We start from the raw sequence: 26,426 nt of genomic DNA on the forward strand, positions 1-26,426 counted from the left end.
GTTTGACGTGGACCGTCACCACAGCAATGGCGGATGCTGTAGGGGAAGTGCTTCGAGGCAGCTGGTAAGAAAACACCACTGATCAATTTAACCGCTGAACGATTCACCGGTCCCAGACTGGTATTATCACTTGGAACTTGAAGTCCGTTGAAGAAAGATTATTAATCTCGTATCTTTTTCACGACATCCGTTTGAGTGGCAGTGAGACAGCGATGCTGTGCTAAGCAGCTACTCTGGCTAGTCAAAAGCAGTTAGTGTATTGTTTTGAGACTCCAGCTGTTTATCAGTCCTTCTCAGCAGTTTGACATAGCCCATTTATTCGTATGGCGATCTGTATAATCAGTCTTCTAAGAGATGAAACATGTCATTGTTGTGTTTCCTTAGGAGTTGGTTATGTTAAAACAGCTTTTGCTAGGTGTTAGCGTACCTTTGCACACAATAGAGTTGTGATAATTATGATTCTCTGATTATATAATCTGTTTTTGCGACCACGTCCCTATGACCATGTTTTTCCCACTAATATGGTGTCTATGGTTGTAGTTTACGGTGTTCGTCTCTCCTTAAAAATGTGTATTCTTCTGTTTAGCTATGTAAGACATCTTTCTTAGTTGTGGTGTTTTTCTGGAATTGGAAAATGTGAGGCACGCTTTTTTATGCTTTCTTTAGTGAATCTTTTGCATGAGAATGGATGCTTTGATGAATGTTTCATGTACATGAATGTTATGTCTTGTACAGGAGAGTTGAAACAAGTATGAACTCCTCCCAAGTTATAAATGCTTGAGGAATAGATGAGTAGATTGCCCTTTGATAGCCAAACTACACTGACTTGACGTCAACGTATTGACGTCCACATTTTTTTCTGCCTTATTGTTTAACTGAACTGTGGCATAGAAATAAGTTCAACAGAATTATTCAGAAAATAAGCTTAATGTCATTCACAGACATGATATTTTGTAAGCTGTCACCTCTTACTGTAAAGCACTCTTTTCTCACCATAAAACACCATTATAGTATTCTGAAGAGTTTCGCTTAACAATCTAGAGAGGAACTGTGTAATGACAATTAGTTTGGCAAAAATAGTTTTAATCCTAGATTTTTAATGATTCCTCTAACTAAAGGAAAATTTTACACACACCCACACACACACACACCTAATTTATTGAGCATTTGTGTCCTCTTCCTCTTATGCTGAATATGGACCTTCCTGTTTTCATAGACAATGACCAGGAAAAGACGAATGACTCCCTAGGAGAGAGAAACGGAGCAAAGTTTGTGCCAGGGTAGTCTATTTCAGCCTGTGATTGCTGAGTCCATTATTAACCACAAATATAGATTTGCATGTTCTTTAACGCCTGTTGCACCTAAAAGGATTGACTCTGAAGCTTCCAATCTCATTATTCAGGCATTCATGCAAACAAATCTAGGCTAGATGAAGCAACTTGCATTTTTTTCGCCCCAGTTTGGAATGCTTAGTATGGCTTGTTGTTAGACAGCTTTCATCTTCATCTCTAAGAGAAGCCTATGTCAGGAGGACTTTAGAATAATTGTGTAACCCATCATCTCTAATCATCAATAATCAGCTTGATTTCTACTGCACAGTTACACCCTTACAGTGTTTAGTTTTCTTGATTTATTTATTTAACCATGCTGTTCCACTGATGTAAATAAATGTCACCGTGGTGGTGTTGTTTAGGTCCATAACAGATAAGATTTTGTAGAAATTGCAAGAATGACTTTTGATAGTCTTGAAATAATCAGTTAGAACGGGTTGAAAATGATACCATCTGTAAAAAAAACATTCATGCCATTAAGTACTATATTGCAGCAGGTAGCCTACTCATTAACAACAATTAAACGTTTTGTATTTTTGTAATTGTGAATTATTGCTCTTAAATAAGAGTTTATTTTTTAATGCGCCACTAGTGAAAGAATTGGAGCATCTGCGGTAGGGCTGCACGATTTGGGTAAAATATCTAATTGCGATTTATTCTGGTTTAAAAAATAGCCATGCGTGATTTAAAATGTGTTTTTTATTTTACGAAAAGTGTGTGTGTGTATATGTATAAAACATTTTGTGCTTATATAGTATGACTAATAATAATAATAAAAATAATAATAATAAAAATAATAATTATTATTAATATTAATTATTATTGCTAATAATATATAATTATATTTATAAGAAATGTTCTATTACAATAACATTTGCATTATTAAAAAAAATTGAGTATTTAAGAATAAATATAACAATATAATAATTAGGGATGGGAATTGTCAATTTCTCATTTCGATCATCGTCGATAGGTCTCAAAAACGAGTACTCAAGTAATTGGGGGCGGGGCTTATGTGGGGGGCGGGGCGTCTCCGTCATGGAGATATGAAACTATTTTAAGAGTGTTACGAAAATTGATGTTGACAAATACAAACATCACATGTCTATGAAAACATGAACATATGACTAGAAAAAATAACTGCTAGATTATGATGCATAAATGTTAAAAAAAAGAAACATCTAAAAACAAAATAACCGTCTCAAACCCAATCAATCATATCATTGTAATTGAACTGAAACTGTGAGTAAACAGCACCCTACATAGCTTTGCTAGCAGGTTATAAACTCAACCAAATGCACCCTATATTAGATTAATCAGTGTACCTACTTGCATCAGCACAAAAGGACGCGAATGCGCACATGAACTTGGCCGTGCTAGTTTTTACACATTTAGAATGTGCTCTTCCCTTAAAGGGGTCATATAATGGTACATGTTCTTTTACAAGTTGATTGTATGGAAATGTGTGTTGGCAGTGCCTGTACACAAACATCCTATAATGATAAAATTCCATCCAGTGTTTTTTTTTTAATCTCCTTATATGTTTTCCCCTGTCTGAAATCGAGCCGTCTGACCGTGTGGCGTTATACGGTTGGACGCCCCTCCCACGATTGTTGATTGACAGCAGCGTTTCAACACAGACCCGCCCTGAGCGAGCTGTCATCAGTCCGCCATTGTTGATACGCTGGAGCAGAATGGCGTCCAAGCGATTGTGGTGTTCTGTTCTAGAGTGTAATAACGAACACAGCAGTCATTTTGATGTTCCTAAATCCGAACCGCTGAAGACGCAGTGGCTAAGTTTTGTTTTCGAAGGGAATACCCCCCCCCCATCAACGTCAATGCTTTCATGTTTGCGTGAATCATTTCTCAGCGGACGGCTTTATAAACGAGGGTCAGTATAAAGCAGGTGTAGCTACGAAGCTGCTCCTGAAAAAAGGATCGCTACCAACTATTCGTGTTCCTGCTGCACCTCCAGAAGAAGTGGGTGTAACGTTTTATTAACCTTTATATTAATCTTTGCAAATCGCTTGCACACTTCACGATGAATGCGGCTAAAGTTTACAGGGTAAGGTACATTACGGCATGCTTTCTGTGTATGACGTTCTCAATATACTTCACAATCCCATGTTTATAATGAACAACGCGTTATGGTTATTACACACTGTGCACACTGGTTATAGAGTCAACGTGGTAACAATGAACTAACCTATACATCAGTAAACACATAGCATTCCTATCTCACTACGCTACGCTACCCTGCCAGTACAAAGGTAGATCAAAGTGACATTACGTTAACCAACCATTCAGAAACGTTATAAACGTCAGAAACCTTATTGTCGAACTTCGTTGGGGCCGTCATCTTGTTCCAGGTCCGACTCCGGTTCAAATAGTGTCCTCAGAGACTCCCGTTGCCATTTCTCCAAAATATACGCTCAACTGTTGTCCAGGCAACACTCCACGTGTGTTGTGTCAAAACGCGCCACAGAACAGAGGGGCAGGGTGAGCAAAGCTCATTATCATTTAAAGTCACATGCACTGAAATGGCTTGCTGAAAACATAGCTGTTTTTGACCAGGTAAAATGAGTGTTTTCTTACAATATTAATGAGAATTTTTAATTAAAGTATATTACAAACTTTTCATTTAGACACTAAAGAATCATATTAACTTAACAAAAATGGCATTATATGACCACTTTAACAACAACGCCGATACACGGGCAACTAAAGCACAGATAATTTACAACACTATTACAATTGTGTTGCTCATTATAATTTTATGTACATGACTGATTGGCTCTGCACATCTTGCACTTAATTTTTTTTTTCTGAAATTTTTTTTTCTGATCAAAGTGATTACAGACATCACTGCGCGTTTTCGAAGGCATAATGAGAAACAACTTTAAATAAAACATATGTCTACTGTTAAAAAATATGAGAACGAAATAACGTTGCTGCATTAATATCATCAGTGCTTTTGAAAAAGAAATAGCATATCTAAAAAAAATATAACCGTCTCAAATAACCCAGAGTCGATAATGCCGGGCATTGCATGTGAGCTGAAACTGAAGAGAATGAACACCAGTTGGTAACGGCAGCGCTTTACTAGCTGGTTATTAAACTAAACCAAACGTGTCCAAATGAGATTAATCAGATATAGACAACATAAAAGTAATCTTATGCGCACATGAACTTCACCGCGCTTGTGTATTTCCTTTAACAGTTGCCTAAAGCACAGATAGTTTACAACATTATATTACAATCCTGTTTTCATTATAATGTGATGTATATGACAGATTAGTGCTGCACATCTTGCACTTAACTGTATTTCATGATCACAGTGATTTCAGGCATCACTGCAGTGCGCGCTTCAGTTTCACTTTATTTCGCCGGTCTGGAAGGCGTGCTGTCTAACGCAAACCAATCAGACCTCAGTTACCGCCAAAAATGCCGCAATAACCAATCAGAAAAATAGACAAATATATTTTTTAAAGTCAGGGCAATCATCGTTTTCATGATCGATCGTCGCTGTCACGTTCGAGTACTCGATCACTGTTGCCCATCCCTAATAATAATAATAATAATAATAATAATAATAATAATAATAATAATAATTTTACAGAACTTATTTTACAAAAACTGCAGGGTTACCTGTTATCATGCAGGTAGCATATGAATACAAATCACTAGAAATGTCTAAGGATGTATTATAAAATGTATTTATTATTATTATTATTATTATTATGATTATTATTATTATAATATAAACCTCAGTGATATCAATTTCTTAATTTTGTTAAAAGGTATGCAAAATCAAGAATCTTATGTCTAATATGAAATATGAGCCTCTTATTCATCCACTGTGAGGAAAAAACTCATAACTCATATGAGAAAAACATATGGATTGTCATATACATTTATTTAGAGAAGTATTAATTTTCCTATTTTTTTTTACCCAAAATAGGATGGCGTGAGCACTGATGGGCACTAAACACACTCATGTTTCATTCATACTGGAAGCCAGAGAGCGCCCTCGAGCAGAAGCGCCACATTTGCCTCAGAGAGAAGTAATATAATGATGTTTTCAGGAAATCCCTAATGTGAAACTATCGCTGTGTAGCTGAATAAAATGAAGATAGAAACGCTTTGACTGATTAAACATGAAGACAATAAACACACGACTGTGACAATGTATGGTGTATTTGAGTACTTCAAGCCTTATTGGGTATTTTCATAATAACAAAGTATATTATAATGCAGTGCTAATCGACATAGACTTTATCACTGTATAGAATACTATAAAATAATTTATCGTCTGCCTCATTCTGTGATAAGAATAGGGCTGAAACGATTCATCGAGTTACTCGATTAACTCGATTACAAAAATTCCTCGAGGCAAAAATTCTGCCTCGAAGCCTCGTTAAATTCCTATGACGCGCACTATACGCGCAGGATTTGATTCACACGGACCGCTGTTCAATGTTCAGGAAGCACACCATAGCGCATGATACATTTTGAGTTTAGTTTAGATTCTAGATGCCCAGAATCACTATAGTAACTGTTTTACACAGTTTATGTAAGTTGATTACCGTTCTTATAGCTGCCACACACACACACACACACACACACACACACACACACACACGCGCGCGCGCGCAAGCCCCGAAGCCAGATCGCTTTCACTTTCATCCTCATAAAGTTTGTCAAGTAAATTCTTTTAAAGCCTTGCCAGTTTGAACATTGAAGCGGTTGTGCACTATTCAAAAACAACAATACTGAAAACTTATCCGTTCAGTGCTCAGCTTTTTTCTGTGACACAGAGCTGAGCCGTGTCGCGTCTTTGACAACGCGCGCGTAGCCACGCAACAATAATTTCAGCATGCGTTCACTGTATACACCGGGACATGATGTGGTGACGCGATTTTTCGAAAGGATGCTTCACCTAAAATGCACCGCTATGCAAGTGATGCAAGCCAAATGCAGCGTTCTATTGAAAATTAATGTATGTATTTCTGCTGTACCAAACTGCAATGGAGCCTTACACACACACACACAGACACACACACACACACACACACACACACACACACACACGTTGCTAGGTTACCATAGCAAATAGGCTCACCACATATGATATATTATTTGTTAGTAGCCTACTGGTAAATGCTGCAGGTGTAGAAATCTACATAAAAGATATTTACTTTGATGTCAGCGCTAGATTACAGCATTAAACCTGTTGTGCATATTAATAAATTAAATTGCTTTTCCTCTTCATTTTCGTTATGAATTATTTGTTTTGGTTGTTAAAAAACACGGGAAAAAATGTATCCGATTAATCGATCGATTAAGTGCTAGATTAATCGATTACAAAAAGAATCGATAGCTGCAGCCCTAGATAAGAAGCCACATCAGCTCACAAAAAGGAAATATCAAACACTCGACTGACGATATGAAGTGAGTTAAAACATGTTATTAAACGTCTTTTTTTTTTTCTTCCCTTTTTCTCAAACGCACGACTCATAAGCGACTCAAACTCACAGTGCTTTGAGACGGAGCAGCGTTTACTACTGACCACAGAGCCGCTCTTCACTAACACGCTGGGCATATATTTATTTAATAAAAATCGCACACAAGCCAGATTTCGATTAATCGCGCAGCCCTAGTCTGTGGTGTGTGTTTGCATGAGTGATGCACATTGTTTGATTCCAGCATAGTTGTTTTTAGCAGTTGTGTGTGTGTGTGTGAGAGAGAGAGAAAGAGAGTGAGAGTAGGGCTTTGTCTGAGAATTTCTTTCCCTGCTGCTAGTATAGCAGATTGTAAAGATACCTCAGAGGATTTCTTTCTGTTTTTCCTCAGCTAAAAATGCAATTTAGTGCAAGTCGAGTAATTTATTTTTCTCCTGAAGAACCCCGTACCAGGCTCTTGGCTTCTTCTGCTAGTGTCTATAATTTGTAGTAGCTCTAGCTCTGAGAGAAACCCTAGAGGAGAGTGAAGTACAGAGAGATTGAGCATCAAGCTGTGCCTTTTTGACTGAATATTGGATTTAGTGAAAGCCTCTTTCTGCAGTTGAGTTCTCAGTAATGTGGATTCATCGCACAGCCTACCATGTGTACACACACCTTATTTGTTGTGGTGATATTAATTTCTGTATGCACAGCATATTGCTCATAAATGATTCATGTCAGGGACTGTTCACACAGAATGCATTTTGCCTGTGCTACTTTTTGTTGTATATATACAAAACTGCATCAGACTATGGGCCCTATCATGCACCAGGCACAACGCAAGTGTTTTTTGTTAGTTTCAGTTATCATTTTCACGTCCAGCGAAACGTTTAAATATCAAATGCACTTGCACCCATCTGTTCGCCCATGGGCATGCTGGTCTGAAATCGAGGTGTGTTCAAGTGCATTGTTGGCGCGTTGCTATTTTGAGTTAACTGATGCGTTATTGACCAACAAAAACCTGGTCTACAGTCAATAGCGCAGTATTTTTTGTGTTATTTAAAGGGCACGCTATAAATTGGTGCACAACACTCGTACACTCTGCTTATTACACACACAGGGACGCCATATATTATTTATACTCGATTTATAGGGGTTACTTGACCCAAAAATGAAAATTGTAATCAATTAATCACCCTCATGTCATTCCAAAACTTTTTTTCATTTTTGGAAATAAGAGTTCATCTTGGTAATGAATTCTGAGCGATTTCTATGATAAACAGTTTTAATTTAAGCTTTTATTATAAACATTGAGCAGTGAACATACGTTTGTTTGGGGAGATTTTTTAATTAAATGCAAGGATGCATTTTATTGATCAAAAGTGACGGTACAGACATTTATGATGTTAAAAATTATTTGTATGTAAAATAAATTCTGTTCTTGTGAACTCTCTATTTATTAAAAATCCTGAAAAAAAGTTGTATGGTTTACACAAATTAAGCAGCACAAACCTTTTAAACATTGATAATAAGAAGATATGTTACTTGAGCACCAAATCATATTAGAATGATTTCTTAAGGATAATATGACACTGGAGTAATGACTGCAGAAAATTCAGCTTTGCCATCACAGGAATAAATTACATCTTAAAACATATTCAAATATATGTTTTTAAATACCCTTCTGTTTCTGTTTGCATAGTTATATGTAGGTATTGCAAGCAATTGAAGTCAGAGCCTTTGAATGTGGTCCAAATCTGACTCTAAATGGGGGTCAAATCAAAGACTTCTGCTGAGTGAAGTTTGAGTGATCAGGTCACAATGTGTTACTGTGTGTGTTTTCTGAAGGAATCAGGATCTGGCAGACGCTCTTGACTCGGCAGAATGTGATCTGGACGGTGATCAGGATGGTGTCATCCAGGTCCGAAACCTTCCCCCACCACAGCGAGCAAAGTTATGGATGGTAAGTGTCTAAAGACTAAACATCTATGTTGCCTCATGTGGAAATATTGACTATCTGTATTATAAAAAAGCTTTGGAAAGTAGGGCTGAACGATTAATTGCATTTGGGATAATATTGTTATATGATATAGTTTGTGGGTTTTTTTTCCTTTTTATTATTTGCTAGCTTTTGTTTTGAAGCTAATATATTAGTTTATATGTTTAAAATTATTACTATGCAATTGTTTTAATAATATTTTTAATGTGTAATTATTTTAAAGTACTTATAATTACATGTGTAATAAAAAAGATTTTAAGTTTTATTAATGAAATAAATAATAAGAAAAAAAGATATAGAATAGTTTTGGAATCGGATCGTATCTTGTGGTGCCTAAAGATTCCCACCCCTACCATACAATGATTTATTGTTCGTCTTTGTTGAATAATACAGAAAATAAAAAGCATAAAAAAAGATTGCATATTAAATCGCAATATTGGTCAAAAATCGCAATTCGATTATTTTCCAAAATCGTTCAGCCTTATTGGAAAGATTGTACATGATGTGTGTTGATGAGAGAGACCCAAAAGTGTTACACGTAGAATACATAAGAAATTGCATAAGAGAAGATCCATCCAGGGCTTGGTTTCAAAGAGTTTCCTTTGAGTCAATGGGTCCCAAAGGGCTTTAGAGAGCCTCTGTATCGATCAGATGGCCATTAAGGAAACTGTAGCTTGGCTTGGAGTGTTATACCCTTTAAACTTCCACCCCGTGGGAGATTAGCTGATGATGGTGTACTGATAGAGCCTTGTTGAACTGTAGCTGTTTTCTCTGTTTAATTTCCTATATACTTTTTTCTTTTCTTTTTTTTTCGGTTTCTGGCTCTGATGTCGAACATGTTTGTGTGTTGACAGATTGCTTTGAACGTGTCAGGTAAAGGAGATAGTCTGTCCTCATGGGATGGGGCTTTGGACCTAGCAGAACAGACGCTTATTCACTGCCGCAGTCAGCAGATCATTGGTGAATAACCTTTGCACACCTCACCTCATTTTTATTGTGCCATTTATGCGTGGTTATATACTACACATTAGGGCTGGGCGATATGACCATCATATCTCAGTATTTTTTGGCTAAATGGCGATATACGGTTATATATATCTGTATTTTCTAAAAAACATATATCTGTATAAAAAAACAAAACAACTATATTACACATCCTGCCCAATGTTGTTCTACAAACAATGTTTATATTGAAGGCTATGAAAACAAATGTAGTGTATGTAACCATGTAGGCTATGCTCTGTTATGCGCAAAAAAGGTTTAAAATCACATTACATTCTAATATTGTAACAAAATTACAATCTAAAAACAAAAATAATGCTTTTTTAAAGCAGAAGTTAAATTCACAAAGCATAAATAAAAAGCACAGACTAAATGTTAACTGGTAAGACGCTCACACAGTCACTCTTCTAAGCTTAGTAATTATATTAGCCTACATGTGATTTACGTCATTACAATAGTCACTTTGCAGTTACTGCTATCATAGAAATAGCACATTTCTTGTCCAACAACAAATATTTTAGTCAGAATTATTGTGCTCCTATTATATCCTTCACTGATGCCTGTAAAGTTTAGTGAAGACTCGCTTGCAGAAGGCTCATCCACTCCTGACAGCAAAATGGAAATCTTTGCATGACCGTCATGTTTAGAACAAATGCGATTATGCACTAGCCCGCTGCAGATCACTCTGTGTCCTCCACTATTTTTCAGATTAAGTAATTTCAATATAAACAGTATTGCCTAATCCTATATTATTTATTTATGATTTAATCATTCTAATATTATTTAGCCCAGCGTGTTGCATTTGATAAAAATAATTAGCTAATTAAGACATGCTTTACAATTAAACTTATCACTGTAGTAAAAGTGTTTCTGTCTTAAAACGGCAAAAAGACACACCAACATATTGAAAGACTTCACAAGAAAATGTGACACATTGTACATTCCACACATTTTGTTTCTTGTGAAGTCTTTCAATATGTTGGTGTGTCTTTTTGCCGTTTTAAGACAGAAACACTTTTACTGCAGTGATAAGTTAAATTGTAAAACTTAAGCATGTTTTAATTAGCAATTTTTCTTTTTAGATCAGGATAATTCTTTTGTCTGATCAACACATTTTTTTATTGTAATGCATTTAGATGATATGTGTATTTTATATAGAAGTTTTTTTGGAGAATTTGTTAAGTAAACGTGTTTGAAGCTGGCATTAGGGGTGGGCGAAATGATGCATCCTATTTCAAGACTTGAGAGTTTATTTTACAATGATATATATCAATATATAGTAATTTGTGTTATTAAAAATAAGAATTTTAAAAATTTTACTTTTACACAAGCCATAGCTTACAGTGTTGTGAAATACAGCCCCATTAAAATCAGTAGCATTTTTTATATTATGTTGCTGATCTTTGACCTCTGCAATCTTTGCATATAGATGAGCTGGGGATACCAGTGGAGGAAGGGCGGGACCTGGTGTCAGATGTGGAGTCAGTGATCACCTTCTACTGCAAGTCCAGAAATGTCACCTACACTCCAGATCTTAGCTGGCCACACATCCTCAAACCACTCTTGGGCTTACAGCTGTCCCGCAGAGACCTCTACAACTGCTTCTACGCCATCATGAATAAATACATCCCACGGTAGGAGTGCTCTCATATCTGTCTGTGTTTATAAAAAAAACAACAAAAAAAACATCCGTTTTTTTGCCACTCCAAAACTTACCTGATCCAGGATTTTATTTGTGCAATGACACAAGTATTATGTAGAAAATCATAATTCCTGAAATTATTATGTCTTGTCTGAAAAGACAAAACAAGACCAGTTTTGAAATGTTCAGTTTTGTTCAATGTGATTAACTGTGGCCAAAAAGATCACTTGAAACACTGTTAGGTTTGCAGAGGGGGATGCAGGCTTTGTATTGCAGTTTCCTTGATTTAGTTTCAATGATCTGTCCTTTGCAGAGACTGTTTTGTGAAAGGACGGCCATTTCACCTGTTCAGGCTCCTGTTGCAGTACCATGAGCCTGAACTCTGCTCCTTCCTGGACACAAAAAAGATCACTCCTGATGCATACGCCATCAGTTGGGTTAGTCTTTCTCTGGCTCTCTGAATAGTTTATGAAATATTTGGCTTAGTACAGGAGTGTCCAAACCTGCTCGTGGAGGGCCAACAAGTTTAGCTCCAACTAACCACAACACACCTCCTGGAAGTTTCTAGTAATCATCAAGACCTTGTTTAACTGGTTCAGGTGTGTTGGAAGCCAAAGTATGCAGGACAGTGGCCCTCCAGGAGCTCGATTGGAAACCCCTGGTTTAGTATATAAATTATACGTAACTTATACTATGGATCAAGTCTGAAAAAGTGTTATGGTCATTTTCCTATAATGAATCAAATGTCCATTGATCATTTTGCTAAAGAACTTGACACTTATGTACTTTTTGTTTACATTCCTGTTTCCTGCAGCTGGGCAGTCTCTTTTCTAGCCACTGTCTTCCTGAGGTCACACAGGCCTTGTGGGATGTTTATCTCCAACAGGCTGACCCTTTTCTCATCTTCTTCCTCATGCTCATCATCCTTGTCAATGCCAAGTATGTGAAGTTAAGACTGTTCAGTGCATCAGTTGATTAAAGGGGTCTTATTATGCTTATTTACAGATTCATAATTTCGTTTATGGCATCTACTAAATATGTTCATACGATTTTTACCATTTACATTGTTGCAGCTCCTGTTTTCACCCTCTGTCTGATTTCTTTAAAACCCACCTTCCGAAAAGCCCAGTCTGCTTTGATTGGTCAGCTGCCCCAGTTTGTTATACAGTAGTTGGTCCACCGCCTAAAGCGTGTATTGAAAATGTAATGCCCTTACCATAACCCGCGAGTAACAGCTCCGGAGACTTCCTACTGTAACTACGCTAACCATGTCAGTTTAATAATTGTCTGATAATAACAGTACAGAAGAACTGATCAACCTGAACCACCTTCACAAGCACAATTTGTTCAGGATGTTTCACAGTGGTAATTATTTTATACCCCTTTACATTTCAGGTGTGATGTTAAAACCATTATTTTTATCATCTGGCCTGCATCCAACTGCATGGTTCAGAAAGCAGTCATTAGAAAAATGGTGAGATCACATCAAAAGGTTGTGATTTGTATACTGCTATGGAATAGTGTTAAAATACTAATTTTATCCACTGTTTCCTAAGTTCGTCTGCCTTCGGATGGAAAAAAAAAAACTATCTCTTGGACATGAAGACAACACACTACTAATGCAACTCAACCAGGTCCTTTTTTTGCGTATGCCTTGAGCAGGAATTATTTAAATGAGAATTATTGACAAGTACATGTACGTTCCCGGATGAAAACCAAAACTAAAAATCGAGGCATTTGAGATATAGAGGATTACTGATATAGAGAATAACTCCCTTTGGAGTAGATTTTGTGCTTTCTAACTTTGCAGACATCTTTCATGCTCAAACATCAATATTACATGGTAAAGAAAGTTGAAAATGTAAAAGAGCATAATAGGACCAGTTTATTGAACTAAACTAAGGCAGTTTGTACTAACCTGTTTATAAGATGAAGTCAAAATATGTTTATCCTTGTTTTTTAATGTCCAGAGACGGCATTCTTTCCCAAGAAGGACATGGCAAAGAGGAGATAATCAGTAAGTATTTTTTTTTTATGCATTATTTAATAAAAAAAAAAAAAATACAATACAAAAACCTGTTACATTGTCCTGGTTTACAAGTGTGCAGCTGTCATTTGTGTATTTTTTTTTCTCAGAAATGCTGGTGCAGTCACCGGCATTATTAGAAGCAGAGGACATTGAAGACTTGTTCTCTTTAGCACAGTATTACAACAGCAAGACGCCTCTATCTCTTAGAAAGGTAAGCATTACATATATCCGTGTTCTTTTGGCCGGCTATTGCCAACTTCCTATAGATGTAATGCACATCACAATATATCAGGAACTGTGGTGTATCTCAATGACATCATTTAATAGCATATAGCATAATTTAAAAGTTTAATAATCACATCTGGCTGTTTTTCCACCCTCAAATGTAATACCTTTTAAAATAATTAATACCGGTAGGTTTGTTATACCACTTAAGATGTTTAATGTCCTTACATTTCACAAAAGACCTGCAGGAATTTATTCCCCTCGCGCACAACACTATCGACATTCAAACTATCGAGCAATGACTTATTACGTGCTATACGTTTTGTTGCTATTTTATCTTGTTGTATGTGTGTGCAGGAGAACCATAATCTGTTTGGCAGCAGTCTGGTTGCCCTGAAAGAAGAGGACATGGACCTGAGTCAAGCACTTTGTCTGCCTGTCTCCGTCCCTGAGATCCTGCAAGCCAACCAGCTACAACCTGTGAGTCTCCACTTCAAGATTACTGTTGAAGACATCTCCAAATAATCTTTGATTATTAATGTTGTTGATCAGGGCTCAACATTTAAAGGAATAGTTCACCCAGAAATCAAATTTGCAATTTACTCATTTTACTCCCTCATATCTTTTCATGAACTTTGACAAATGAATATATATTTTTTTAATGTTTTCACGTTATTCTTCAAAAAGTACATTGTAAAATTAATATGAATGAAGCAATTTAATCAGTTAAGTCTTCTGAAGAGACTTGGTAATTTTATATGTTGAACAGATTTAATTTAAGCTTTTATTCCCATATAAACATTGATCATCGCACATACATAGAGCACATCAAATATGGTAAACATACTTGACGTGTGAGAGCAAACCTTCAGTGTCAAGCATGCATGTTTGAGCTTCTGTTTACCATATTTGATATGCTCTATGCATGTAAATAGCAACAACACAAAAATGTGTATCTGACCTTAAACAAATACACCTTTTCTAACATCTTTCTGACAGCTGTACATGAGAATCACCAAAATAGAATTAGTTAGAACTATTTCAAGTGATCAGTGATGTTATTCTTGTGGTTTTATGCTGCTTAGGAGGGTGTGAGGTTTTTTGTAGTCGACTGCCGTCCTGCAGAGCAGTACAATGCTGGTCACCTCTCCACTGCCTTTCACTTGGACTCTGACCTGGTAAGAATTTTTCAAATAGAGATCGATTTCCCTCAGATCCACTTTGTTTCCACAAAAATGCAATGTTTTGTATTTGTAGCTGCTTCACAGAGGAATTGCACACAGCTCTGTGCACCTCCGTGTCCTTCACTATCAGAGTATCAGTAATAGTGTAATGAAATGGTATTGGTTCACAGATGCTCCATAACCCCTCTGAGTTTGCCCTGTCAGTGAAGTCTCTTCTGGAGGCACAGAAGCAGTCTCTGGAGTCAGGCTCTGTGGCCAGCGGAGAGCATCTGTGCTTCATGGGCAGTGGACGTGAAGAAGAGGACATGTACATGAACATGGTGCTTGCCCACTTTCTACAGGTCAGAGCTGTGTCTGCTGCTATTTATTGAACTGTTGTGTAATTTATTATTGAAAGAATTTCATAACTATTAGAAATATTTTTTCTTTCGTTTGTCTAGAAAAATAAAGAGTTTGTGAGCATAGCAAAAGGTGGATTTATGGGTAAGTTCTAAATTCAGTTGCAACATTAACACTTTTCTAATCTATTGTTTGTCTAGTACTGTACCTTATGGCCAAATTTGGAAACTAAATGTAATTTATGAATATAATATATTGTTCCTTTAAATAAATGAAATGTAATGCATTTTTATACATACAAAATTCTGATCTGCAGTTTTGCATGGTGACAGCAGCAGTTTTTTTGTGCTGATGAGACTGACTTTTTGTTTCTTTTATGGTCAGCATTGCAGCAGCACCTGGCAGATATTAATGTTGAAGGGCCGGATAATGTTTATATTCACTGGATTGTGAGCACCTCAGGATCTCACAGTAGCCTCAGCTCAGCTGACGTGAGTTTAGTTTGTGTTTGTGTGTGTGAGTAATGCACTTTACATCATCAGATTGTGCATTAAAGCTGTGCTACTCATTACCCATAAACCATGCTTTTGTGGTCCATGTTCTTCCTCATCAAGATTTTCTCAATCCATTTTCAAGATATTTATGGTACTTCTCTGAAGATATATCCACCTTTTATGTTTTAAGTAAGAGCACGCATGGCCATTTTTATCTTGCTGCCTCCAGTTATTTTAGCTGTACAAGAGAAATCTGTTATGCTGCTTGATGTTGCAAAATTGATCATATTATATACATTTCTTATTGTAATTAAAAACACTGATATGTAGATCAAATAGTTTTACTGCTTACTGCACTATTCTTGTAGTAATTTGTTTATAGTGGCTATTGAATCTGCAGTCTCGCACACATTCACAGGAAACGGCTGGCTTCCCTTTTGAAATATAAGCTGAATACCTGTAGCATCTTCCTTTCTGTTTATTTTCTGGGTGGCGTTTAGTGCCATCTAGTGGACACTGTATGTAAAGCAAGCCATTCAATCTTTCAACTTCCATTGTGATAAGCAAATGCCTCTTTAGTCTTGGATTAATTAACTTCCCAAAATAATTCAGCCCATCTCTTATATTGATACAGGGGGAACTGAACAGCACAGATGGCAAAGGAGTTAAATCACTTGTCAACAAAATGACTTTTGCTCTCAAGTCAAAGTCAGTTAATGTGAAGGAAAAGGTGATCAGCTTCATTGAAAACACTTCCACACCGGTGGACAGGTGAGCATCTTCAATCTTCAGTTCACCGGACAGGCATTCTTTCACATCCTTCTCTGTAGATATTTCCGTCTGTGGATTCAGAGGAAGAAGAATTTATGCGAAGAAAAAAACGTTTAAATTGTCAGATCTCTTTAATTTGGTTTTGTTTAGTAATTTTAAACCCCTTACTTAAAATAAATAACTTAAAGGGATAGTTCACCCAAAAATGAAAATTGGACCATGATTTACTAATCCTAGGTGTAATTCTACGTATTCTACGTTCTTCTTTCAGACGAATACAGTCGGAGTTATGTTAAATGTCCTAGCTCTTCCAAGCTTTATAATGGCAGTGAATAGCTGTTTCTATTTTGAAGTCCATAAAAGTGTGTGTGAGAAAAATATCCATATTTAAAACTTTATCAACTAAAATAACTATTTAGTTTGATTAATGGCGAAAGAGGAACCCCTGACCTGACGCATGACGTATTGACGAACGCGGAAGCGCAGAGGATAGAGCAAAACAAAAACCCTGTCATGAATTAGAGGTTTAAAACGAGATTTAAAAAAAAAAAAATGCGGGAGGATTTCGATATAAGAGAAGAGGGCTTGAGTTGTTGCCCAGCCCTATTTGTTTGAACCGTGAGAGGTGTGAAAGCTTGCGATACTCCTACATCCTGCGTCAGGGGTTATTCTTTTGCCGTAAGTCGACTTGTGTACGCCGTTTGCTGGAAGCTAGTTATTTTAATTTGTAATGTTTTAAATATGGATATTTTTCTAACACAAATTTTCATTTTTGGGTGAACTATCCCTTTAAATATATTACATAGAGGCGTTTATTTAAAGTGATTTGATTTTCTGAAGTCTTCCTTTTTTAATCCTCCCAACCTATGCCCTGTTATTTCACACTAGAATGTCTTTCAATCTACCCTGGCCAGAAAAGGGAATACTGGATCGGTAAGACTTCATTACTGTTTGTCTGTGCCCCTTTCAGCGTGCATCCGGTTTCCGCAACTTGCCCTCTCAAGGTGGCGCTATCAGCTTTAGCTCATTGTAGGGGGTTTTAAAGCCTAGATTAAATGGCACACTCATGTATGCTCTAACACCATATGCATCTGCATTACCTGCATCTGTAGTACAAATATCCTGTTCAAGTCTTTTGAATTTCCTGTTTCATGCTAAAATTCTTCAGAGAATATCATCAGAGTAGAGTAATATTCTAGAATTTGTTATTTTGTCATCCACTACCAGACATTCACATGCATGTGTAGTAGAATTCACAAATACCACCAATGGTGGAATTGTGAACCACAGGTCTTTTTGTCACTTTGTGACCTCTATCACTGCATTTGCCACTTTGTGCCTTTCTTTGTTTTATGCCAGCAGTTTCTGTCTCGCAGCCTGAAGTCCTCTTTGATGCCCCTAACTTGTGTGGAGGGAGACTGCAGTCCTTCATTGTTTTTATACAGATTTGATCACTGCTGTGGAAGGCTGGGGCAATTGTGATTTTAATGTTAACGTTGTTCAGTTTTACTGTGAAATGGACGCTCTTTGTAAACTCTGGCCTTTCACACTTTGATTCTCATCTCTGTTAAAGTGCAAACATGTTTACTTCCCCCTCTTCCAACTAACAGTACTCACCTTTCTAATCCTAGAGGACACCTCATCTCACCGCCATGCTCTTAGAATGCCTGTATTAGGACAAGGAAGACAATGCTGCTGTGAAGGACAAACCTTTATTCTTCTAGTGGCTCGTGTAAGTACTTCTGATGCTTTTTCTTTTTTTCCTTTAGGCACGTAAGCAGCAGTGATCGGGTGGGGAAGCCATACAGGGGTGTGAAGCCTGTTTTCAGCATCGGAGATGAGGAAGAGTATGATACAGGTAAATCATGCTTAGGTCCATCTAAACCAGGGGCATTCAACCTGCTCCAGGCAACTCAACTTGATCTTTCCTGCAGTTTAGTTTAAACTCCAATCAAACACACATGAGCCAGTGTTGGTATTTGAAATGAAGCTGAAATACTACATGAAAAATGTAAACTTATTTGTTTCAGTTAATAGCCAAAGCAGCTTTTCTGAATTTAATTTGTCTGAAATAAAAGCTAAATAGAAATATAAGAAAAACTAATCAAATGACAAATGACCATAACAATTTCTAAAATGTCACAAAAAAAGGCTGATTCAAAAATTGTAATAAATACTATAAAAGCATATAAATAATACTAAAATAACACTGACATAAACCAGTTAATCAAGGTCTTCAGTGTTCCTTGAAAAACATAAACAGTTGTATAAGAGCAGATTCAGCTAAACTCTGCAGGGACAAGATTGAGTACCCCTGATCTAAATACTCAAAATAGCATTTTTCACTCTAGTTGATGTGTCAGTTGATTAAAATAATTATTTACATTTGCACTCCTAATGTTGTTAAATGGATGGTTCACGCAAAAATAAAAAGAGAAAAAAAACCCTGATACATTTAAGCTGGGAAAAAATGCAAAAGTATCACTGAATGTATCCCATGTGACAAACAAGCCAAAAGGTTATTTATTTTTTTTTAGTGGAAATTGGCATTGGATGTTACTCTCCTATTCATGCCATGTCATACTGTTTTTTTTTTGCAAGGTATTATGGAACAAAAAAAGTTGAATAACTATATTAACAAAATAACCTACCCTTTATCCAAGACAATATTCAAAGGCCCTGTAGCAACAATAATGTAATGTAAAAAACTGCACATAATGTAATAAGTATTACACAATGATTATGAAATGTTCATAATGCAATAATTTTCTCAAAATGTAATAAAATCTTGAGCTCATAATGTAGTAATAAATGTTACATTATGAGAAAATTATTACATTATAAACTCACCAAAAATGTAATATTTTCATTATTGTAATAGTTTTTTTTAAACATCAAAAAATATTAGTATTCCCTTCCCTTTTAAAAAAAATCTAAAGTCAGTCTTAAACTACCTGCAAAATGCAAATCATTGATATTCTTTTGTAGTACATTTTAAAAATACCATTGCTTTGTTTAATAATAATAATAATAATAATAGCATGAATATTTAAATCTGTTGTATTTTGCAGGTAGTTTAAGACTGGATTTAGATTTTTAAAAATCTACTGGAAGGGAATAATAATGTTTTGTTTTAAAAGCTATTACAATAATGAAAATATGACTTGTTTTTGGTTTATAATGTAATACATTTCTTATAATGATTTTTTTAATTACATTATGAGCTCAATACTTTATTACATCTTAAGAAAAGTATTACTTTATGAACATTTTATTACAGTAATAATGTAATACATTATGTGCAGTTATTACATTATGAGTTGCTACAGGCCCTCCTAAACTGACATGTACCTCTGGAACTTGTATAATGTATAATTTATATAATTATATAAAAATATAATGTCAGTTTAATGTTAGGGGGGGGTGGGGGTTAATTAAAGAGTAATAATATAACTACAAAACATTTGTTGAGGCCCCCTATTGGGCCCTGCACCCCTAGCTGAGAACCACTGTACTAAACCTAACTTCTAGATATTTATAAATTCAGCATTTTTAAATGAATTAGAATTTATAAATTCATACTACACTCCATCTCATATTTGGGTCCCTGTGTATTTCCTCATGTTTTCTTATTTCCTTTCCTCCTTTTAGATGAGATTGACAGTTCATCCATATCAGATGATGACAGGAAAGAGATTGTCAATATACAGACTTGGACCAACAAACCAGATGTCAAGCACCATATTCCATGCAATGAAGTTAAGGAGACTGGACACATGTTCCCAAGGTGAGACCAAATCTGAACATATTGATGCTCCACTATAGACGAAAATCCTCAAATAAAAATTTAAGTACCAGAAAAATAGTTCCTCCATTTAATAAAAGCAGTTATATTCTAACATTGTAAAACAAAAATGTTATATTATGGAATAATAGCGGAATAATACTAGCCTGACGTCGTCATACATTCTAGTCAGAATATGAGTCTGACACTGCTCCATTGGGCTGTGATTATGGGGCGTGTTTCAACCAAACCAGGAAAAAAAAAACTCTGCACTCAATTGACCGTTCGCAAAGACCCGCCCCCTTTAGTTACTGTTGCTATGTCCGACAAGCCTCTCACACCATACTCATCATGTTCTCACGCAGTGAAAAACACATCGCAGAGCAAAGAGGATACTGACAACACACTGACAGACAGGACAGAGCAGGTTACTGTTAATATGAAACAGTCTCAACTCTAACATTTTGTCTTTTTTTTTTTTAAAGAAATGTAAACAAATAAATACTGTTTTGTGGCTCTTTAATACGTGGTGGTGACCAGTCACTGTAGCGCCTCAGTTAAAGCTGCTCGTGAATCGATCATTTCTTCCTTCTAGTTCATTTATAGTATCAAATAAACATGAATGCATTTCAGAAGGAATGTTGTTTCAACCGCGGAAAGACGTCAGTACACACCGTTTTTCAAGTTCAAGTCCACCGAAGTTAATCTACAAACTCTCTTGACTGCTTTGTCGGACAAAGATGTCGGATTCAGCGGATGGCGGATTATGATTGGTCGGATCGCCTGTCAATCAAACTCCCAGCAAAGGGTAAATTGGATAGACCTACAACAAATCAGAGCAAGGAGTAAGTGACGTGTTGAGCGACGCATAGGCCTAGTTGTTAACAGAACTCAATGCTGGAAGAAGTAGAAGATGATGAGTGTAAACTATCTTTGCCAGTGTTGTAAAAAAGAATTTAAGGATACACGGAGTACTTACCAACACGATCATCATTTTTGAGAGAAATAGTAAAGGTGAATGCATATACGAACAAGTTCTCCGTTTAGGATTAGAACAAATTCAACCCAAGCGCTTTTTGATGACGTGGATGGTTACGTTACTGTTGATCATCTGTCCATCATCGTCTAAAGCCCGCCCTGACAATTTGATTGGTCCGAACAGCTCTGGTTCGAGCATAGTTTCTCCACAATGGATCAAGTCCAGACCGAACTTCCTGATCTCAAATGTTGTGGGCGGGGCTAAGTTCGGCTGGCATCCAGGCTAGAATAATACTGTTGCATGTGAAAAACTGTGATGTTAATAAAGCTGATGGATGATGGTTGGTGGGTGCATATTAGAGCTGCACGATTAATCATTAAAAGATTGTGATCTCGATTCACATACCTACACAATCTTATTCATGAATGTCAATGATTCAGTTGTGTCCATTAAGACTTTAAAAAACTACTATCACATTCAAATCTGCGTTCATGTTGCCGCTGACCCAGAGAGAGCAGATATCAACCACAAAATATCATTATTTCTTTCTTGCATTAATTCAATATTTGATGCTTTAAATGAAGGTTGTATCAATAGGTGGCGACAAGTGAAAAAGTGTAACAAAAAAAAAGAGATTTGTTCAAAAACATCCAGTAATGAAACAAGTCTTAATGAGCAAGTCATTGAATCATTCATTTAAACAGAAAAAAACTAGACTAGTGGGAGAATTGTGATCTCCATTTTAAACAAAAAATTGTGATTCTCAATTTATCCAGAATCCTGCAGCTCTAGTGCAAATGATGGTGGATAATTCCATTTGTTTTATTTTCCACAGCCATCTACTGGTCACTGCAACACACATGTACTGTTTGAGAGAGATCGCCGCCCGAAAAGGTTTCGCTTACATCCAGTCCAGACAGGCCCTAAACTCTGTGGTGAAGATCACCTCCAAGAAGAAGCATCCAGAGCTCATCACTTTTAAGTTTGGCAACAACAATGCTGCAGGAGTGGAGATAGTGGCTGTGGAGAGGTATGGTGACTATGACAACAGGACACCAAAAGACCTCATGTATTTTAACTCTGTTCACATTACCTCCTGGTCACAGTATTATTTATATACTATTGCAGTTTTTATTAATATTTTGAATTGGCTTTCATTTTTATACTTTTAATTTTAATTCGATTTTTACTAATTTTGTCACTTGTGCTCTTGTTGGTTTATTTTTAAAAATTATAATATTACTAATTACATTAAAAAAAATGTCTTCAATATTTTAGTTTGTTCAGTTTTGTTTTTTAATTATTACTTAAAGGGTTAGTTCACCCAAAAATTAATTTTCTGTCATTAATTACTCACCCTCATGTCGTTCCTAACTCGTAAGACCTTTGTTCATCTTCAGAACACAAATTAAGATATTTTTGATGAAATCTGAGAGCTTTCTGACCCCTCATAGACTGCAACACAACGACCACTTTCAAGGCCCAGAAAGGTAGTAAAGACATTGTTAAAATAGTCTATCAACCTTAATGTTATGACGCGACGAGAATACTTTTTGTGTGCAAAAAACAAACAAAAATAACGACTTTATTCAATATCTCTTCTCTTCCATGTCACTCTCCTACATGATTCACATAAGCACCACAACGCATGCATGTGGTGCTCAGCCAATAGTGAGCCAATCGTGATCCTGGAAGTGCTGCACTGTGTGAATATAGCCCAACAACATGAAGAGATTGACATTGAAGATAAGATATTGTTGAATGAAGTCATTTTGTTTGTTATTCACACAGCACATAGTATTGCAAAAGTATTTTCGACGCTTCATAACATTAAGGTTAAACCACTGCTGTCTATGTGGGGTCAGAAAGCTCTTGGATTTCATCAAAAATATCTTAATTTGTGTTCCGAAGATGAACGAAGGTCTTATGGGTTTGAAACGACATGAGGGTGAGTAATAAATGACAGAAATACATTTTTTGGGTGAACTGACCCTTTACTGTATATACAGATGTTCTTAGCCTGTTCTTAGCTTACTTGCATCACAGTATCTGTTGTCATTTTACTTGTAAGATTGTAAGCTTACTGCTAGAAAAGCAATTCAACAAGCTTAGCTCACCTATTCTGGCATGTGGAAAAAGGTTATTTGGGGGAAAAACTTGCTTCCGTAAGACCTAGATAACTAGTTGTTCAGACAACTCAACAACTGTTGATTTTTGAAAATGCTGAAAATGTTTTGCACATTTATTTTTCAGTGTTCTGATATTTCTCGTCTTCTCTTTTCAAGGTATTTAATTCCAAATGCTGGTGAAGCCACTAAAGTCATCAAACAGCAAATCATGAAAGTTTTGGATGCTATGGAGAGCTCTTAGTGACAGACATCAGCGATGCTTCACTCTGGTCATCCAGGAGACAGCCACAGCTCCAACCAAAACAGCCTGAAGGGGGGGAAGGAGGGAGTAGAGCATTCCCACAACGGGTTTTTTTTGTTGTTGTTCTTTTTTTTCATGACCCCCCCACCTCCTCCCTGGGCAACACTGACGTGGACTACTGTCAAGACTCTTTGGGCCCGTTGCCATCACGATTGACAGGAGTTCTAAAACTTTGGGCATGGAGATGTCAATATGAGCCTGCATTAGAAATGGTTATTTTGTTCGTTTTGCTTTGTTATTTCGATTTCTGTTTTGAGAAACTGACCTAATTAAGCAAGTTAGATTTATGATCTCTCCTCTATCTGTCTCAAGCCTTAATGAGCTATAGCTTTTTATATAGCGTCTCAAACAGGTCCTCTGGATGAGAAAACTGTTTTGGAACCTCAATCAAGGAACCACATTGCTCTTTATCTGCTTTAATGTTTGAGGTCACTCATTCTTTTGCCATTTGAAGATGTAAACATTATATATCGCTGAATACTCATGTAACAGAAAAGTTTGACATTTATCAGAGCAGTGTTTTTACAGCAAACAACTTCACCAGGAGCCTCATCACAGGCATTGAGGTGAATATATATATACTTAATTTTCATATTTGGAAAGTACAGTTGCTTGCACAAGAGGCTGCACCAGTGGGATGCACATATACTTCCATACAACTCTGCTGCTCTCTGTACTGATTCACTAAAATGCTCAGAAATTAATCTTTTTTTTTGTGTGTGTGGATCACCTGGTTCCATGAAGTTGTCTTGTGATTGTGGCTTTCAAGATTAAACGGAACTGTTGATGAGACACTAACAGTAAACTGGGACTTCTATAAGTAATGGCCAAGTTTACCAGAGAATGTATTGAGAAAGTTGAAGATGCCAATAATTGTTCAATTAAGTGGATTAGCATCTTTTGAGAGTAGTTATTCAGTGATACGAGTATAATGTATTGATGCAGAAGCGTTAAAGAAACACTGGCTTGTGAATAAATGTATACTCAAACCATTTTTCAGTATCAATCAATACATAAACATTAAGAGGTCAAAAGAATGTGAGAGAAACTAAAGGTAACCTTGAGAACATTTTTGGAAATGCCTGTCAGTTTGTCACACTATGCTAATTAAAAAAAACAAACTTGAAAGTCTTAATTAAGAATAAAGATTCATAAAATGACCTGTAGGTTAAAAAGATGTTCATAGGATTGCCCCCAATGCTCAACTTTTTGACCTTCGTTTATTGTCTGTTAAAACCACAGAATGCGATTGATAAAATCTCCTGTTTGAATAAAACAAAATGAGGTCCACCATGTCTGACTATTCTATTTGAATGAAACCTGTTCAACTGACTTCATTATACAGAAAAACAATGTTAAATGATATTTGTTTTATTTTTGGTTTATATCAAAATAAGTACATTGCCACATATTTACAATAATTCCTTATTAATAAAGAATTGTCAAATGAAAGTAAAATAAAAAAAACTGTACAATATTGCCCCAAAAGGCTAATAACGAGTATCAAGTGAATTGGAAATTGGTTTAAAAAATACCGAGGCCACATCGGCCAATGAACCAATAAAATCACTTTTATACTTTTAGAGGCCAGTAAACAGCAGTTCAAGCAATTCAATTCAATACTTACACACTGCAATTCTAGTATTGGAGTGTTTGCGACTCACAAATTAAAGATACAAAGGGTTTACAGTATTACATAGAGGCTACATGACAACATCAGTCTTACACCACAAATAAAAATAGATGAATAACACTTTCTGTGAGAATAGAGAACCATGTGCGATTCGAAATACGTACAATCAAAAACGTCAGCCTTTTACAAATGACATTGTTCAACCGCAAGGAATTCTCTAAACGATGATTACAATTAACACTAAAGCTCCTGCTGGGAGGAAAATGTTCCTTTTATACAAGAAAAGAGGAGAACAATAACGTAGAAATATACCTTTGGCCATGTAAAAAAGAAAAAGCAAGAAACCCCAAACGTTCAGTGTGTATTTTATGAGAAGTAACAACAGCCTTTCTTAAGTGCTTCGTCTCAAGAAACAGAATTAAAATATTACAAAATCCCCCCTCAGCCACAGCTGCTTGCGTTCAATAAAGGGGCTTGAAATGACAACCAGAGCTAAATCCACCAGAAGGAAATGAAACCATAAAGGACTTTAAGTGCATTTTATCTGCCCGTTTAAGTTTAAGTGAACTAGACTATGAGGCTCACAGTTTTTTTAATCATCACTTGCTTTGGAAAACTGTGAAACGATCTGGACCAACACCAAGTGTGTTAATATAAAACAGAGAGAGAGTGTGTGTGTGTGTGTACAGCGAATGTACACTGTTGCCGTTGTATGTATTTATGTATGGTATGTTCATTCTCCCTCCTCCTTGATGCGCTGTTGCTTGTTGCGGCGAGAATCGGGAGCCAGGTCAAAGGAGAAATCGGTCCAGTCATCCCGCGGAGGGAAGGAAATGGTCTGACGGAGAGTGAAGCGCACCGCATCGATTACGCGCTCGCCTCTGGCTTCGCTGGAGCCCACGCTAACAGTGGATGTCCCGCTAGAGGTGCGCAAGATGTGGGGAGGTGGAGAAAACTCCATGGTCTGCCGGTACTCCATGATTCCTTTCCATATTATGTGCTGGAATTCTGTGGGAATCTTCAGCCTGGACAAGTCCTGTGGATGGATATACCACAGAGCTCATGAATACGGCAGCCACTGCTCTGATCTCTCCGACTCCCCAGACATTTACAGTGCTATAGTTCAATATTTAACAATTCTAG

General features: G+C 36.5%; 2 protein-coding genes across 22 annotated transcripts in view; one reads left to right on the forward strand and one right to left on the reverse strand.

Moving 5' to 3' along the window:
* On the forward strand, positions 1-24,943 carry tbc1d23 (TBC1 domain family, member 23). Of its 2 annotated transcripts, XM_079841820.1 has the most exons (19): positions 1-64; positions 8,621-8,735; positions 9,626-9,731; positions 11,203-11,407; positions 11,729-11,852; positions 12,230-12,354; positions 13,386-13,432; positions 13,552-13,655; positions 14,027-14,149; positions 14,755-14,847; positions 15,024-15,194; positions 15,294-15,336; positions 15,577-15,683; positions 16,321-16,457; positions 17,346-17,390; positions 18,227-18,315; positions 20,109-20,244; positions 22,056-22,250; positions 23,506-24,943. In XM_079841820.1, the coding sequence occupies exons 1-19, from the start codon at positions 27-29 to the stop codon at positions 23,588-23,590; spliced, it is 2,088 nt and encodes a 695-aa protein (XP_079697946.1). In that variant the 5' UTR covers positions 1-26; the 3' UTR covers positions 23,591-24,943. The 2 variants fall into 2 exon arrangements, with proteins under 2 accessions (XP_079697946.1, XP_079697947.1); XM_079841821.1 differs by lacking the exon at positions 17,346-17,390.
* tp63 (tumor protein p63) overlaps positions 24,804-26,426 on the reverse strand; it is a 46,815-nt gene continuing 45,192 nt past the window's right edge. For 10 of the 20 annotated variants that reach the window (XM_079841835.1, XM_079841824.1, XM_079841823.1 and 7 more), the window contains one exon: positions 24,854-26,319. In XM_079841835.1, the coding sequence (XP_079697961.1) occupies positions 26,017-26,319 (303 nt within the window). In that variant the 3' untranslated portion in view covers positions 24,854-26,016. Of the gene's footprint in view, positions 26,320-26,426 lie in introns of all 20 variants that reach the window. The other 10 variants (XR_013818360.1, XM_079841839.1, XM_079841834.1 and 7 more) reach the window with 3 other exon arrangements.

This window comes from Gobio gobio (assembly GCF_949357685.1).
Source record: "Gobio gobio genome assembly, chromosome: 17".
Classification (NCBI taxonomy): Eukaryota; Metazoa; Chordata; class Actinopteri; order Cypriniformes; family Gobionidae; genus Gobio; species Gobio gobio.